Source organism: Oncorhynchus mykiss, chromosome 2, assembly GCF_057628025.1.
Source record: "Oncorhynchus mykiss isolate SJ-2025 chromosome 2, ASM5762802v1, whole genome shotgun sequence".
NCBI lineage: Eukaryota > Metazoa > Chordata > Actinopteri > Salmoniformes > Salmonidae > Oncorhynchus > Oncorhynchus mykiss.
In genome coordinates, this window is record NC_143023.1 from 93,851,435 (window position 1) to 93,866,852 (window position 15,418).

A 15,418-nucleotide genomic window follows, 5' to 3' on the forward strand; every position below is an offset into this window, starting at 1 on the left:
GTCTCTCTCTCTCTCTCTCTCTCAATCTCTCTCTCTGTCTCTCTGTCTCTCTCTCTCTCTCTATTTCTCTCTCTCTGTCTCTCTCTGTCTCTTTCTCTCTCTGTCTCTCTGTCTCTCTCTCTGTCTCTCTCTCTGTCTCTCTCTCTGTCTGTCTCTCTAACTGTCGTCATGATGCTGTGAAAGGAGCTGAAAAGGACAAATCTCACTCAGGAACTGGAATTCTGTACCCACGGAGGCAGCTGAAAGACGTTACCATAGTTTCACAGATTGGTTTGGCTGGATGAATTTGCATAACATGAATATGAATATCTGCTGCAGAGTATTCTGGTGGAGCTCCCGTTTGATACCAAATAGGTTTGTTTAACAATGATCAAAGAGGAAGAATTAGACAGTTCCAAAGGAGACCCAAATATGGCTAAGACACGACTCAGAGAGGAAAACCTGAACGGATCAGTGTAAGGTACCATTGACAAAAAATACAGAGCGACACTATAAAAAGCCATAAAACAGCACTATAAACGGCTGATTTTGTCTCAAGCAGCCCTACACTGAGACTAGAGGTGCCAAACTCAGCTCTGGGCAAATGTGTGAGAAAATAGCATACAATATGATGTGTCAGAGGCAGCGTTAGAGCCTATATCATTGAGGAGTAGTACATCCATGTACCAGCAGGGGGCACACTTTCACTGATTTTCACTGCTATGACTATCTGGGATGATGACCCGAGTCTTAACATACTGTTAGGTTTGGATATGATACTAACATAGAGACACATGTAATAGATGCAATGCTACAGACCATAACATTCCTACAGACACAAGACTCACTGCAGATAATTTTTTTAAACAGACCGTGGAAAAGATAAGCACAGAAAATGATTTCAGACACCGCCCATGTACTCGACTCTGTTTATTAACTCTTCCCCTCAGACGCTATAGGGTCCCTCCTCCCCTCAGACAGATACTATAGGGTCCCTCCTCTCCTCAGACTCTGTATAGTCCCTCCTCCCCTCAGACACTATAGGGTCCCTCCTCCTCTCAGACTCTATAGGGTCCCACCTCTCCTCAGACTCTATAGGGTCCCTCCTCCCCTCAGACTCTGTAGGGTCCCTCCTCCCCTCAGACACTATAGGGTCCCTCCTCCCCTCAGACTATATAGGGTCCCACCTCTCCTCAGACTCTATAGGATCCCTCCTCCCCTCAGACAGACACTATAGGATCCCTCCTCTCCTCAGACTCTATAGGATCCCTCCTCTCCTCAGACAGACACTATAGGGTCCCTCCTCCCCTCAGACACTATAGGGTCCCTCCTCCCCTCAGACACTATAGGGTCCCTCCTCCCCTCAGATACTATAGGGTCCCTCCTCCCCTCAGACACTATAGGGTCCCTCCTCTCCTCAGACTCTATAGGGTCCCTCCTCCCCTCAGACTCTATAGGGTCCCACCTCCCCTCAGACAGACACTATAGGACCCCTCCTCTCCTCAGACTCTATAGGATCCCTCCTCTCCTCAGACAGACACTATAGGGTCCCTCCTCCCCTCAGACACTATAGGGTCCCACCTCCCCTCAGACACTATAGGGTCCCTCCTCCCCTCAGACACTATAGGGTCCCTCCTCCCCTCAGACACTATAGGGTCCCTCCTCTCCTCAGACAGACACTATAGGATCCCTCCTCCCCTCAGACACTATAGGGTCCCTCCTCTCCTCAGACAGACACTATAGGAACCCTCCTCCCCTCAGACAGACACTATAGGGTCCCACCTCCCCTCAGACAGACTCTATAGGGTTCCACCTCCCCTCAGACAGACTCTATAGGGTCTCCTAAACAGGTTCTTATGGCCGCAGGGGCAGTATTGAGTAGCTTGTATGAAAGGTGCCCAGAGTAAACAGCCTGCTCCTCAGTCCCAGTTGCTAATATATGCATATTATTAGTAGTATTGGATAGAAAACACTCAGAAGTTTCTAAAACTGTTTGAATGATGTCTGTGGGTATAACAGAACTCATATGGCAAGCAAAAACCTTAGAAGAAATCCAAACAGGAAGTGGGAAATCTGAGGTTGGTCGATTTTCAACCCAGACCCTATTGAATACACGATGGGATATGGATGAAGTTGCACTTCCTAGGGCTTCCACTAGATGTCAACCGACTTTAGAAACTTGAATGAGGCTTCTACTGTGTTGTTTGGCTGAATGGGAGCTGAATGAGCCAGGTGTCTGGCAGAGAGCCAAGGGCTGGTCATGCGCAATTCACATGATAGCGACCTGCTTCTCTACAGACAAAGGAATTCTCCGGTTGGAACGTTATTGAAGATTTATGATAAAAACATCCTAAAGATTGATTCTATACTTAGTTTGAAATGTTTCTAAGACCTGTAATATAACTTTTTGAAGTTTTTGTCCGACAAGCTCTTTGATTTGTGTACCTAAGCCCTTGTGGAACTAGGATTCCTGGGAGTGCATTCTGATGACGGTAAGGGAATATTTATAATGTTATTTCTGATTTCTGTTGACTCCAACATGGCGGATAAAACACTTTTTTTTCTGAGCGCCGTCTCAGATTATTGCATGGTTTGCTTTTTCCGTAAAGTTTGTTTGAAATCTGACACAGCAGTTGCATTAAGGAGAGGTATATCTATAATTCCATGTGTATAACTTGTATTTTCATCTACATTTATGATGAGTATTTCTGTTGAATTGATGTGGCTATGCAAAAATCACTGGATGTTTTTGGAACTAGTGAACGTAACACGCCAATGTAAACTCAGATTTATTTTATATAAATATGAACTTTATCAAACAAAACATACATGTATTATGTAACATGAAGTCCTATGAGTGTCATCTGATGAAGATCATCAAAGGTTAGTGATTCATTTTATCTCTATTTGTGCTTTTTATGTCTCCTATCTATCGCTGGAAAAATGGCTGTGTTTTTCTGTGAGTTGGTGGTGACCTAACATAATCGTTTGTGGTGCATTCACTGTAAAGCCTATTTGAAATCGAACACTGTGGTGGGATTAACAACAAGATTACCTTGAAAACGGTATAAGATACATGTATGTTTGAGGAATATGAATTATGAGATTTCGGTTGTTTTTAATTTGGCGCCCTGCACTTTCACTGGCTGTTGGCATATCGAACCCGTTAACGGGATTGCAGCCCTAAGAAGTTTTAAGCACTCCTTCATTCCCATGTCCATCAAATGTGCAATATGTATTATCTAAAAGACTATATGAAAAATGCGCAATGTGTATGATGGGTAACGTGCAATGTGTGTATTATGTTGAATGTGTAATGTATCGTTTGAATCTTCCCCTCAGGACACTAAAGTTCAGCCAGCCATGTCTCACACATCTTCAGACTTCAGTTGAGATGTGTTGAGACACTTTGAGACATGACGTAGACACTATTCAAGACATCGTAAGATACATTTGACACCATCTGTGTCTAGCATTAGCATTAGACATAACAATGACCTAGCATCATATAGTTAGCCGTTAGCTTAGCCTAGCACTTACCTGGGTAGTGTGGGGGAGGAGCGCAGAGCAGCACTGCCCCCTGGCCCTCCTTCACATACACCGCCTCTCTCTCCTCAGAGGAGAAGAAGTCCAGGTCTTGGAGAAAGAGAGGAGGGACAGAGAGAGGGCGGGGGGGGGGGGTGAATAGAGAAGGCGAGGGAGAGAGTGACGGGGAGAGTAGGGAGAGAAAGACAGAGAGAGTTCAGATTCATTAACAAGCCTGGATAATCCACTGTCACACTCTCCCTCGCCTCATTTATGTAAGAACACTGATCCTCCAAATACTCTTAAACCCTGTAACCTCTCTCTCAAAACCACTTCAAAACCAAGACCTGTGTTTAACTAGTTGGGAGGCTTGAAATTTGCAACTGTCATCTTTCAAAGTGAACTTACTATCGATTCAGCAGAAGTGATTCCATGTCATGCTACCCTCTACAAAGTTTGACCATTCAAATTCCATTTCCACAGCTGTTATGATGTGCCACTGCTGCCTCTCAATCACAGCTCCACTCACATAGGCATGACTGATTAGCCTAGCCTAAGGGGCATCTCTAAAAAAGTCATTTCATCCTTCCTGTCAATGATAATGTGTTACGTAACAATGGGGACGGGGATCCCATCCAATCCCGTCCAATCCACTCCACTCACATCCAAACTGGACAGCGGCCTCTCTGCTGACCACAGTGCCGTAGTCGTTGGTGGCCTTACAGGTGTACTTCCCAACGTGTTTGTTCTTGATGGGGTTAGAGATGACCAGGTTGCCTCCCACCAAAGTGTAGTGGTTGTCTTCATCCTGGTCTATATTCCTGCTGTTTAATCTCCACCTGAGGAGAGAGGAGGGGACACGGACATGTGCTCTTGGGCCAAAGGAGGTTCCCTAAACGACCACATTACAGTTCAAAACAGATCACAACTTTTACTTTTACTTCACTACATTCCTAAAGAAAATGATGTACTTTTTACTCCATTCATTTTCACTGACACCCAAATGTAAGCATTTTCAATGCTTATCAGGACTGGAAAAAGGTTCAATTCACACACTTATCAAGAGAACATCCATGGTCAACCCTACTGCCTCTAAACACACATGCTTTGTTTGTAAATTATGAGTGTTGGAGCGTGCCCCTGGCTATCTGTTTAAAAAAAATGGTGTCGTCCATTTTGCTTAATATTAGGAATTTGAAATGATTCATATTTTTACGTTTGATACTTATGTATAATTTAAACAAAATACTTTGGGACTTTTACTGAAGTAATATTTTACAGGGTGACTTTCACTTTCACTTTTACTCAAGTATGACAATTGGGTACTTTTCCTACCGCTGCATGCCGAGTACAGATTGACATACTGTACAACATAGCACAGTAGGTGGGGTTTAGGGAGTGTTATGGGGGGGGGGGGGGGGTGAGAGTCGAGGGACATACAGTACAACACAGCAAAGTAGGTGGGGTTTAGGGAGTGTTGGGGGGGGGGGGTGAGAGACGAGGGACATACAGTATAACACAGTACAGTAGGTGGGGTTTAGGGAGTGTAATGGGGGTGGGGGGGGGGTGAGAGACGAGGGACATACTGTACAACACAGCACAGCAGGTGGGGTTTAGGAAGTGTTGGGGGGTGAGAGACGAGGGACATACAGTACAACACAGCACAGTAGGTGGGGTTTAGGGAGTGTTATGGGGGGGGGTGAGAGACGAGGGACATACAGACAACACAGCACAGTAGGTGGGGTTTAGGGAGTGTAATGGGGGTGGGGGGGTGAGAGACGAGGGACATACTGTACAACACAGCACAGCAGGTGGGGTTTAGGGAGTGTTATGGGGGGGGGGGGGGGGTGAGAGACGAGGGACATACAGTACAACACAGCACAGTAGGTGGGGTTTAGGGAGTGTTGGGGGGTGAGAGACGAGGGACATACAGTACAACACAGCACAGTAGGTGGGGTTTAGGGAGTGTTATGGGGGGGGTGAGAGACGAGGGACATACAGCACAACACAGCACAGTAGGTGGGGTTTAGGGAGTGTTATGGGGGGGGGGGGTGAGAGACGAGGGACATACAGACAACACAGCACAGCAGGTGGGGTTTAGGGAGTGTTGGGGGGGGTGAGAGACGAGGGACATACAGTACAACACAGTACAGTAGGTGGGGTTTAGGGAGTGTTATGGGGGGGGGAGGGTGAGAGACGAGGGACATACAGACAACACAGCACAGTAGGTGGGGTTTAGGGAGTGTTATGGGGGGGGGGGGGAGAGACGAGGGACATACAGTACAACACAGCAGAGTAGGTGGGGTTTAGGGAGTGTTATGGGGGGGGTGAGAGACGAGGGACATACAGTACAACACAGCACAGCAGGTGGGGTTTAGGGAGTGTTGGGGGGGGGGTGAGAGACGGTGAGAGACGAGGGACATAGTATAACACAGCACAGCAGGTGGGGTTTAGGGGTGAGAGGAGGACTGTTACGTGTATGTGGCAGGTGGGTTGGCTCGTGCTCGACAGCTCATGGTGATTTTGGCCTCAGGTGACTCCTCGGGGTAGATGGTGTCGACCGGCTGATCCTCAAACACCGGCCCGTAACCTGTAGCATCGTCTGAGGAGAGAGACACACATCGTTAATGACTTAGCACCTAACGGTTTAGACAAACAGTACATGACATCATCGTAACACACACACTGGCACATTACCTGTAGCATCGTCTGAGGAGAGAGAGAGAGAGAGAGAGAGAGAGAGACAGCGACAGACAGACAGACAGACAGACAGACAGACAGACAGACAGACAGACAGACAGACAGACAGACAGACAGACAGACAGACAGACAGACAGACAGACAGACAGACAGACAGACAGACAGACAGAGGTCCCACAGTTGACAGTGCATGTCAGAGCAAAAATAAAGCCATTAGGTCGAAGGAATTGTCCATAGAGTTCAGAGACACGATTGTGTTGTGTTGAGGCACAGATCTGGGGAAGGGTACCAGAAATGTCTGCAGCATTGAAGGTCCCCAAGTACACAGTGGCCTCCTTCATTCTTAAATGGAAGAAGTTTGAACCACCAAGTCTCTTCCTGGAGCTGTCCGCCCGGTCAAACTGAGCAACCAAGAACCCAATGGACACTCTGACAGATCTCTAGAGTTCCTCTGTGGAGATGGGAGAACCTTCCAGAAGGACAACCATCTCTGCAACGCTCCACCAATCAGGCCTTTATGGTAGTGACCAGACGGAAACCACTCCTCAGTAAAAGGCACATGACAGCCCGCTTGGAGTTTGCCAAAAGGCACCTAAAGACTATCAGACCATGAGAAACAAGATTATCTGGTCTGATGAAACCAAGATTGAACTCTTTGGCCTGAATGCCAAGCGTCACATCTGGAGGAAACCTGGCACCATCCTACGGTGAAGCATGATTGTGGCAGCATCATGCTGTGGGGATGTATTTCAGCGGCAGGGACTGGGAGACTAGTCAGGATCGAGGCAAAGATGAGCGGAGCAAAGTACAGAGAGAACCTTGATGAAAACCTTCTCCAGAGCCCTCATGACCTCAGACTGGGGCAAAGGTTCACCTTCCAACAGGCAACGACCCTAAGCACACAGCAAAGACAACACAGGAATGGCTTGGGGATGGCTTGGGGACAAGTCTTTGAATGTCCTTGAGTGGCCCAGCTAGAGCCCAGATCTCTACCTCCCTCCCCATCCAACCTGACAGAGCTTGAGAGGATCTGCAAAGAAGAATGTGAGAAAATCCCCAAATATAGGTATGCCAAGCTCTTTGAGGAAAAGATCATGATTATTAGAAAGCAAATTACGGACTCCTCTTTAAATCTGCGTATTCCTTCAAAGCTCAGGTGTCCTGAGTCTGCACAACTCTGCCAGGACCTAGGATCAAGAGAGACACTCAAGTGTTTTAGTACTATATCTCTTGACACAATGATGAAAATAATCATGGCCTCTAAACCTTCAAGCTGCATACTGGACCCTATTCCAACTAAACTACTGAAAGAGCTGCTTCCTGTGCTTGGCCCTCCTATGTTGAACATAATAAACGGCTCTCTATCCACCGGATGTGTACCAAACTTATTAAAAGTGACAGTAATAAAGCCTCTCAAGAAAAAACCAAACCAAACCAAACCAAACCAAACCCAGAAAATTATAAAAAACTATCAGCCTATATATCGAATCTTCCATTCCTCTTAAAAATTTTAGAAAAGGCTGTTGCGCAGCAACTCACTGCCTTCCTGAAGACAAACAATGTATACGAAATGCTTCAGTCTGGTTTTAGACCCAATCATAGCACTGAGACGGCACTTGTGAAGGTGGTAAATTACATTTTAATGGCATCGGACCGAGGCTCTGCATCTGTCCTCGTGCTCCTAGACCTTAGTGCTGCTTTTGATACCATCGATCACCACATTCTTTTGGAGAGATTGGAAACCCAAATTGGTCTACACGGACAAGTTCTGGCCTGGTTTAGATCTTATCTGTCGGAAAGATATCAGTTTGTCTCTGTGAATGGTTTGTCCTCTAACAAATCAACTGTAAATTTCGGTGTTCCTCAAGGTTCCGTTTTAGGACCACTATTGTTTTCACTATATATTTTACCTCTTGGGGATGTCATTCGAAAACATAATGTTAACTTTCACTGCTATGCGGATGACACACAGCTGTACATTTCAATAAAACATGGTGAAGCCCCAAAATTGCCCTCGCCAGAAGCCTGTGTTTCAGACATAAGGATGTGGATGGCTGCAAACGTTCTACTTTTAAACAGAGATGCTTGTTCTAGGTCCCAAGAAACAAAGAGATCTTCTTTTGAATCTGAAAATTAATCTTAATGGTTGTACAGTCGTCTCAAATAAAACTGTGAAGGACCTCGGCGTTACTCTGGACCCTGATCTCTCTTTTGACGAACATATCAAGACTGTTTCAAGGACAGCTTTTTTCCATCTACGTAACATTGCAAAAATCAGAAACTTTTTGTCCAAAAATGATGCAGAAAAATGAATCCATGCTTTTGTTACTTCTAGGTTAGACCTCTGCAATGCTCTACTTTCCGGCTACCCGGATAAAGCACTAAATAAACTTCAGTTAGTGCTAAATACGGCTGCTAGAATCCTGAATAGAACCAAAAAATTTGATCATATTACTCCAGTGCTAGCCTCCCTAAACTGGCTTCCTGTTAAGGCAAGGGCTGATTTCAAGGTTTTACTGCTAACCTACAAAGCATTACATGGGCTTGCTCCTACCTCCTATCTCTTTGATTTGGTCCTGCTGTACATACCTACACGTACGCTACGGTCACAAGACGCAGGCTTCCTAATTGTCCCTAGAATTTCTAAGCAAACAGCTGGAGGCAGGGCTTTCTCCGATAGAGCTCCATTTTTATGGAACAGTCTGCATACCCATGTGAGAGACGCAAACTCGGTCTCAACCTTTAAGTCTTTACTGAAGACTCATCTCTTCAGTGGGTCATATGATTGAGTGTAGTCTGGCCCAGGAGTGGGAAGGTGAACGGAAAGGTTCTGGAGCAACGAACCGCCCTTGCTGTCTCTGCCTGGCCGGTTCCCCTCTTTCCACTGGGATTCACTGCCTCTAACCCTATTACAGGGGGTGAGTCACTGGCTTACTGGTGCTCTTTCATGCCGTCCCTAGGAGGGGTGCGTCACTTGAGTGGGTTGAGTCACTGATGTGATCTTCCTGTCTGGGTTGGCGCCCCCCTTGGGTTGTGCCGTGGCGGAGGTCTTTGTGGGCTATACTCGGCCTTGTCTCAGGATGGTAAGTTGGTGGTTGAAGATAGTGGTGTCGGGGCTGTGCTTTGGCAAAGTGGGTGGGGTTATATGTTTGGCCTTGTCCAAGAGTATCATCGGATGGGCCCACAGTGTCTCCAAACCCCTCCTGTCTTTGCCTCCAGTATTTATGCTGCAGTAGTTTATGTATCGGGTTGCTAGGGTCAGTTTGTTATATCTGGAGTACTTCTCCTGTCCTATCCGGTGTCCTGTGTGATTTTAAGTATGCTCTCTCTAATTCTCTCTTTCTCTCTCTCTCTCGGAGGACCTGAGCCCTAGGACCATGCCCCAGGACTACCTGGCATGATGACTCCTTGCTGTCCCCAGTCCACCTGGCCGTGCTGCTGCTCCAGTTTCAACTGTTCTGCCTGTGATTATTATTATTTGACCATGCTGGTCATTTATGAACATTTTAACATCTTAGCCATGTTCTGTTATAATCTCCACCCGGCACAGCCAGAAGAGGACTGGCCACCCCACATAGCCTGGTTCCTCTCTAGATTTATTCCTAGGTTTTGGCCTTTCTAGGGAGTTTTTCCTAGCCACAGTGCTTCTACACCTGCATTGCTTGCTGTTTGGGGTTTTATGCTGGGTTTCTGTACAGCACTTTGCGATATCAGCTGATGTACGAAGGGCTATATAAATACATTTGATTTGATTTGGAGCGTCATACCCAAGAAGACTCAAGGCTGTAATCGCTGCCAAAAGGTTCTTCAACAAAGTACTGAGTAAAGGGTCTGAATACTTAAGCAAATATGATTTTTCAGATTTTTTATTTGTAATAAATTAGCAAAAATTGGTAAAAAAAAAACGTTTTTTTGCTCTGCCATTATGGGGTATTGTGTGTAGATTGGTGAAGGGAAAAACAAAACAATTGAATGAATATTACAATAAGGCTGTAACCTAACAAAATGTGGAAAAAGTCAAGGGGTCTGAATACTTTCCAAAGGCACTGTATATGCAGCAGCATCTCCCATTGGATACATTATTTGCAGAAGCTAAATATTAAATTGGAAGTGAACATGTGTTTACCAAAAACCCTTTCAGTTGTCATCATTATCAGCCGGAGAACAAGACAAGCAGTTAGCGAGCTAAACCCAGAGAGATGTCTTTGATGGAAATGCCTCATTTCACCTGCATACACGCACGCACGCACGCACGCACGCACGCACGCACGCACACACACACACACACACACACACACAGATAATTAGCCTCAATTAGTCATTAAAAAAGACAGGCATCACAGAGCTCCATGAGACAGAAAAACAATGCAAGACGAGGTCATGAATAACCAATCAGGCAAAATGTTCCTGAGACGCTGATTACTTTCCCTGATCCTGCCTGTGTGTGTGTGTGTGTGTGTGTGTTTGTGTGTGTGTTATCTCTCAGGAACCACAGCTGTCACCTCAATACCAAGGATTGCTACTCTCTCAGACGGTGATATTCTGCTCTTTTTATGTCTGTCTAAAAATGCGAGCGATGTCTCTGAAAGATTCTCAAAAGATGTCAGATTGACACACTAGCTGCCATCTTTAAAACGCAGGACAAAGGATTCATAGTCTCTCAATATCCTGCCTGCAAAATAGCTTTTATGTACTAAGAGTTCATTCAAACAGAGAGACAGAGAGAGAGACGTAGAGAGAGAGAGAGAGAGAGAAAGAGAGACAGAGAGAGGGACGGAGAGAGAGAGAGAGAGAGAGAGAGAGAGAGAGAGAGAGACAGAGAGGGGAGAGAGAAAGAGAGACAGACAGACAGAGACAGAGAGACAGTAAAAAACTGTAAAAAAAAAACACTTCACATAGAGAGACCGGAATAAAGCCTTGGACTGTAAAAAAATATGATTTTTATCGGACACTTCATAAAACCGAACGACAATGTCGAGGTTGAGAGACGAAAGGAACCTCACACACACTCCAACACAAGGACGTGCCTAACACTGTCATAGCCTGTTGGCCTGGTTGAAAAACCCCAACCACTAAACATTACTGCTTCTTGACAGAGAGAATTACACATGCTCTGCTATACATGGGGCAATGGAGGCACGTTAAGTGAGAAACCATGTTCTGGGAGAGAAGAGGGAGGATAAAAGAGCAGTAACAGTATGGAACGGAGCTGAAATCTGTCTGGTGAAATGAATGCTATTGGTTCAGTATTAAAGTGTTCCCTGACTGTGAAGTGACAGATGGTGAGGAGGAGTGTTAAAACAGACCACATAAGGCCCACAGCCTGCAGAAATCAGGAACATTGATGCTCTCTCTCTCTCTCTCTCTCTCTCTCTCTCTCTCTCTCTCTCTCTCTCTCTCTCTCTCTCTCTCTCTCTCTCTCTCTCTCTCAAAATGGGGTTTATTGGCATGGGAAACATACACTATCTATACAAAAGTATCTGGACCCCCCTTCAAATTTGTGGATTTGACTATTTCATCCACACCCATTGCTGACAGGTGTATAAAATCGAGCACACAGCCTTGCAATCTCGAGTGACAAACATTGGCCTTACAGAAGAGCTCAGTGACTTTCAACGTGGCACCGTCATATGATGCTATCTGTCCAACAAGTCAGTACATCAAATTTCTGCCCTGCTAGATCTGCCCCGGTTAACTGTAAGTGCTGTTATTGTGAAGTGGAAACGTCTAGGAGAGCGGGACAACCGAGTGCTGAAGCGCGTAACACGTAAAATTAGTCTGTCCTCGGTTGCAAACTTTTTCATTTGCAAGATAAGCAAACTTAGGGATGACATGCCAGCAACAAACGCTGACACTACACATCCAAGTATATCGGCCCAAATTATGGAAGACAAGAATCGTACTTTTGAATTCTGTAAAGTGAGGGTGGAAGAGGAGAAAAAATTCTGCATGGAAAATGACTGAGGATAATAGCAGATGATATTGCCACATCTTCAATTTAAGCCTACTAGAAAGTGTGCGTCCATTCCGCTACCTAAGAATAGTAAAGCCCCCTTTTACTGGCTTAAATAGCCGACCAACCAGTCTGTTACCAACCCTTAGTAAACTTCTGGAAAAAATTGTGTTTGACCAGATACAATGGCTATTTCACAGTAAACAAACTGACAACAGAATTTCAGCATGCTTATAGGGAAGGACAATCAACAAGCACAGCACACAGCACACAAATGACTGATGATTGGCTGAGAGAAATTGATGATAAAATTATTGTGGGGGCTTTCTTGTTAGACTTCAGTGCAGCTTTTGACATTATCGATCATAGTCTGCTGCTGGAAAAACGTATATGTTATGGCTTTACACCCCCTGCTATTATGTGGATAAAGAGTTACTTGTCTAACAGAACACAGAGGGTGTTCTTTAATGGAAGCCTCTCAAATATAATGCTGTTAGATTCAGGAATTCCCCAGGGCAGCTGTTTAGGCACCTTGCTTTTATTTTTTTTTACTAACGACATGCCACTGACTTTGAGTAAAGCCAGAGTGCCAATGTATGCGGATGACTCAACACTATACACGTCAGCTACTAAAGCGACTGAAATGACTGCAACACTCAACAAAGAGCTGCAGTTAGTTTCAGAGTGGCTGGCAAGGAATAAGTTAGCCCTAAATATTTCTAAAACTAAAAGCATTGTATTTGAAACAAAACACTCACTAAACCCTAAACCTCAACTAAATCTTGCAATAAATAATGTGGAAATTGAGAAAGTTGAGATGACTAAACTGCTTGGAGTAACCCTGGATTGTAAACTGTCATGGTCAAAACATGTTGATACAATAATTCTTTGTCTCTATACTGACGCTTAGCTTGTTTGATTGCCTTGTGGAAGGAATAGCTACACTGTTTGTATTCGGTCATGTTTCCGGCCCTGGTTAAAAGCAGTGGTTCGCGCTTTCAGTTTCACACGAACGCTGCCATCAATCCACGGTTTCTGGTTTGGGAATGTTTTAATCGTTGCTATGGGAACGACTTCTTCAATACACATTCTAATGAACTCGATCACTGAATCAGCGTATATATCACTAGCCACTTTAAACAATGCTACTTAATATAACTTAATATAATGTTTACATACCCTACATTATTCATTGTATATGTATATGCTGTACTCTATATCATCTACTGCATATTTTTGTAATACATGTATCACTAGCCACTTTAAACTATGCCACGTTGTTTACATACCCTACATTACTCACCTCATATGTATATACTGTACTCGATACCATCTACTGCATCTTGCCTATGCCGTTCTGTACCATCACTCATTCATATCTTTATGTACATATTCTTTATCCCTTTACACTTCTGTGTATAAGGTAGTAGTTTTGGAGTTGTTATGTTAGATTACTCGTTGGTTATTACTGCACTGTCGGAACAAGAAGCACAAGCATTTCGCTACACCAGCATTAACATCTGCTAACTATGTGTATGTGACCAATACAATTTGATTTGATTTAGTAGCTAAGATGGGGAGAAGTCTGTCTATAATAAAGCAATGCCCTGCTTTCTGAACAACTCTATCAACAAGGCAGGTCCTACAGGCCCTAGTTTTGTCGCACCTGAACTACTGTTCAGTCGTGTGGTCAGGTGCCACAAAAAAGGACTTAGGAAAATTGCAATTGGCCCAGAACATGGCAGCACGGCTGGACCTTGGATGTACACAGAGAGCTAACATTGATAATATGCATGTCAATCTCTCCTGGCTCAAAGCGGAGGAGAGATTGACTTCATCACTACTTTTATTTATGACATGGTGAATGCACCGAGCTGTCTGTCTAAACTACTGGCACACAGCTCAGATACCCCACAAGACATGCCACCAGAGGTCTCTTCACAGTCCCAAAGTCCTGAACAGACTATTGGAGGCCACAGTACTACATAGAGCCATGACTACATGGAACTCTATTCCACATCAAGTAACTGACGCCAGCAGTAAAATTAGATTTAAAAAACTTATGGGACAGCGGGGACTGTGAAGCAATACAAATATTGACACACCTACACACACACACACACACACACACACACACACACACACACACACACACACACACAATAACATACACTATACAAACACATGGATTTAGTACTGTAGATAGAGTGCCTTGCGAAAGTATTCGGCCCCCTTGAACTTTGCGACCTTTTGCCACATTTCAGGCATCAAACATAAAGATATAAAACTGTATTTTTTTGTGAAGAATCAACAACAAGTGGGACACAATCATGAAGTGGAACGACATTTATTGGATATTTCAAACTTTTTTAACAAATCAAAAACTGAAAAATTGGGCGTGCAAAATTATTCAGCCCCTTTACTTTCAGTGCAGCAAACTCTCTCCAGAAGTTCAGTGAGGATCTCTGAATGATCCAATGTTGACCTAAATTACTAATGATGATAAATACAATCCACCTGTGTGTAATCAAGTCTCCGTATAAATGCACCTGCACTGTGATAGTCTCAGAGGTCCGTTAAAAGCGCAGAGAGCATCATGAAGAACAAGGAACACACCAGGCAGGTCCGAGATACTGTTGTGAAGAAGTTTAAAGCCGGATTTGGATACAAAAAGATTTCCCAAGCTTTAAACATCCCAAAGGAGCACTGTGCAAGCGATAATATTGAAATGGAAGGAGTATCAGACCACTGCAAATCTACCAAGACCTGGCCGTCCCTCTAAACTTTCAGCTCATACAAGGAGAAGACTGATCAGAGATGCAGCCAAGAGGCCCATGATCACTCTGGATGAACTGCAGAGATCTACAGCTGAGGTGGGAGACTCTTTCCATAGGACAACAATCAGTTGTATATTGCACAAATCTGGCCTTTATGGAAGAGTGGCAAGAAGAAAGCCATTTCTTAAAGATATCCATAAAAAGTGTTGTTTAAAGTTTGCCACAAGCCACCTGGGAGACACACCAAACATGTGGAAGAAGGTGCTCTGGTCAGATGAAACCAAAATTGAACTTTTTGGCAACAATGCAAAACGTTATGTTTGGCGTAAAAACAACACAGCTCATCACACTGAACACACTGTCAAACATGGTGGTGGCAGCATCATGGTTTGGGCCTGCTTTTCTTCAGCAGGGACAGGGAAGATGGTTAAAATTGATGGGAAGATATATGGAGCCAAATACAGGACCATTCTGGAAGAAAACC

The 15,418-nt window shown here is 44.5% G+C and overlaps 1 protein-coding gene across 3 annotated transcripts in view; it reads right to left on the reverse strand.

Moving 5' to 3' along the window:
- The window catches only part of LOC110502409 (contactin-1a), a 165,555-nt gene that overhangs the window by 69,831 nt on the left and 80,306 nt on the right, over nucleotides 1-15,418 (reverse strand). For all 3 annotated transcript variants that reach the window (XM_036959293.2, XM_090217438.1, XM_036959302.2), the window contains 3 exons: nucleotides 5,980-6,106; nucleotides 4,168-4,343; nucleotides 3,520-3,615 (listed from right to left, as the gene is read on the reverse strand). In XM_036959293.2, coding sequence (XP_036815188.1) covers nucleotides 3,520-3,615; nucleotides 4,168-4,343; nucleotides 5,980-6,106 — 399 coding nt within the window. The remainder of the gene's footprint in view (nucleotides 1-3,519; nucleotides 3,616-4,167; nucleotides 4,344-5,979; nucleotides 6,107-15,418) is intronic.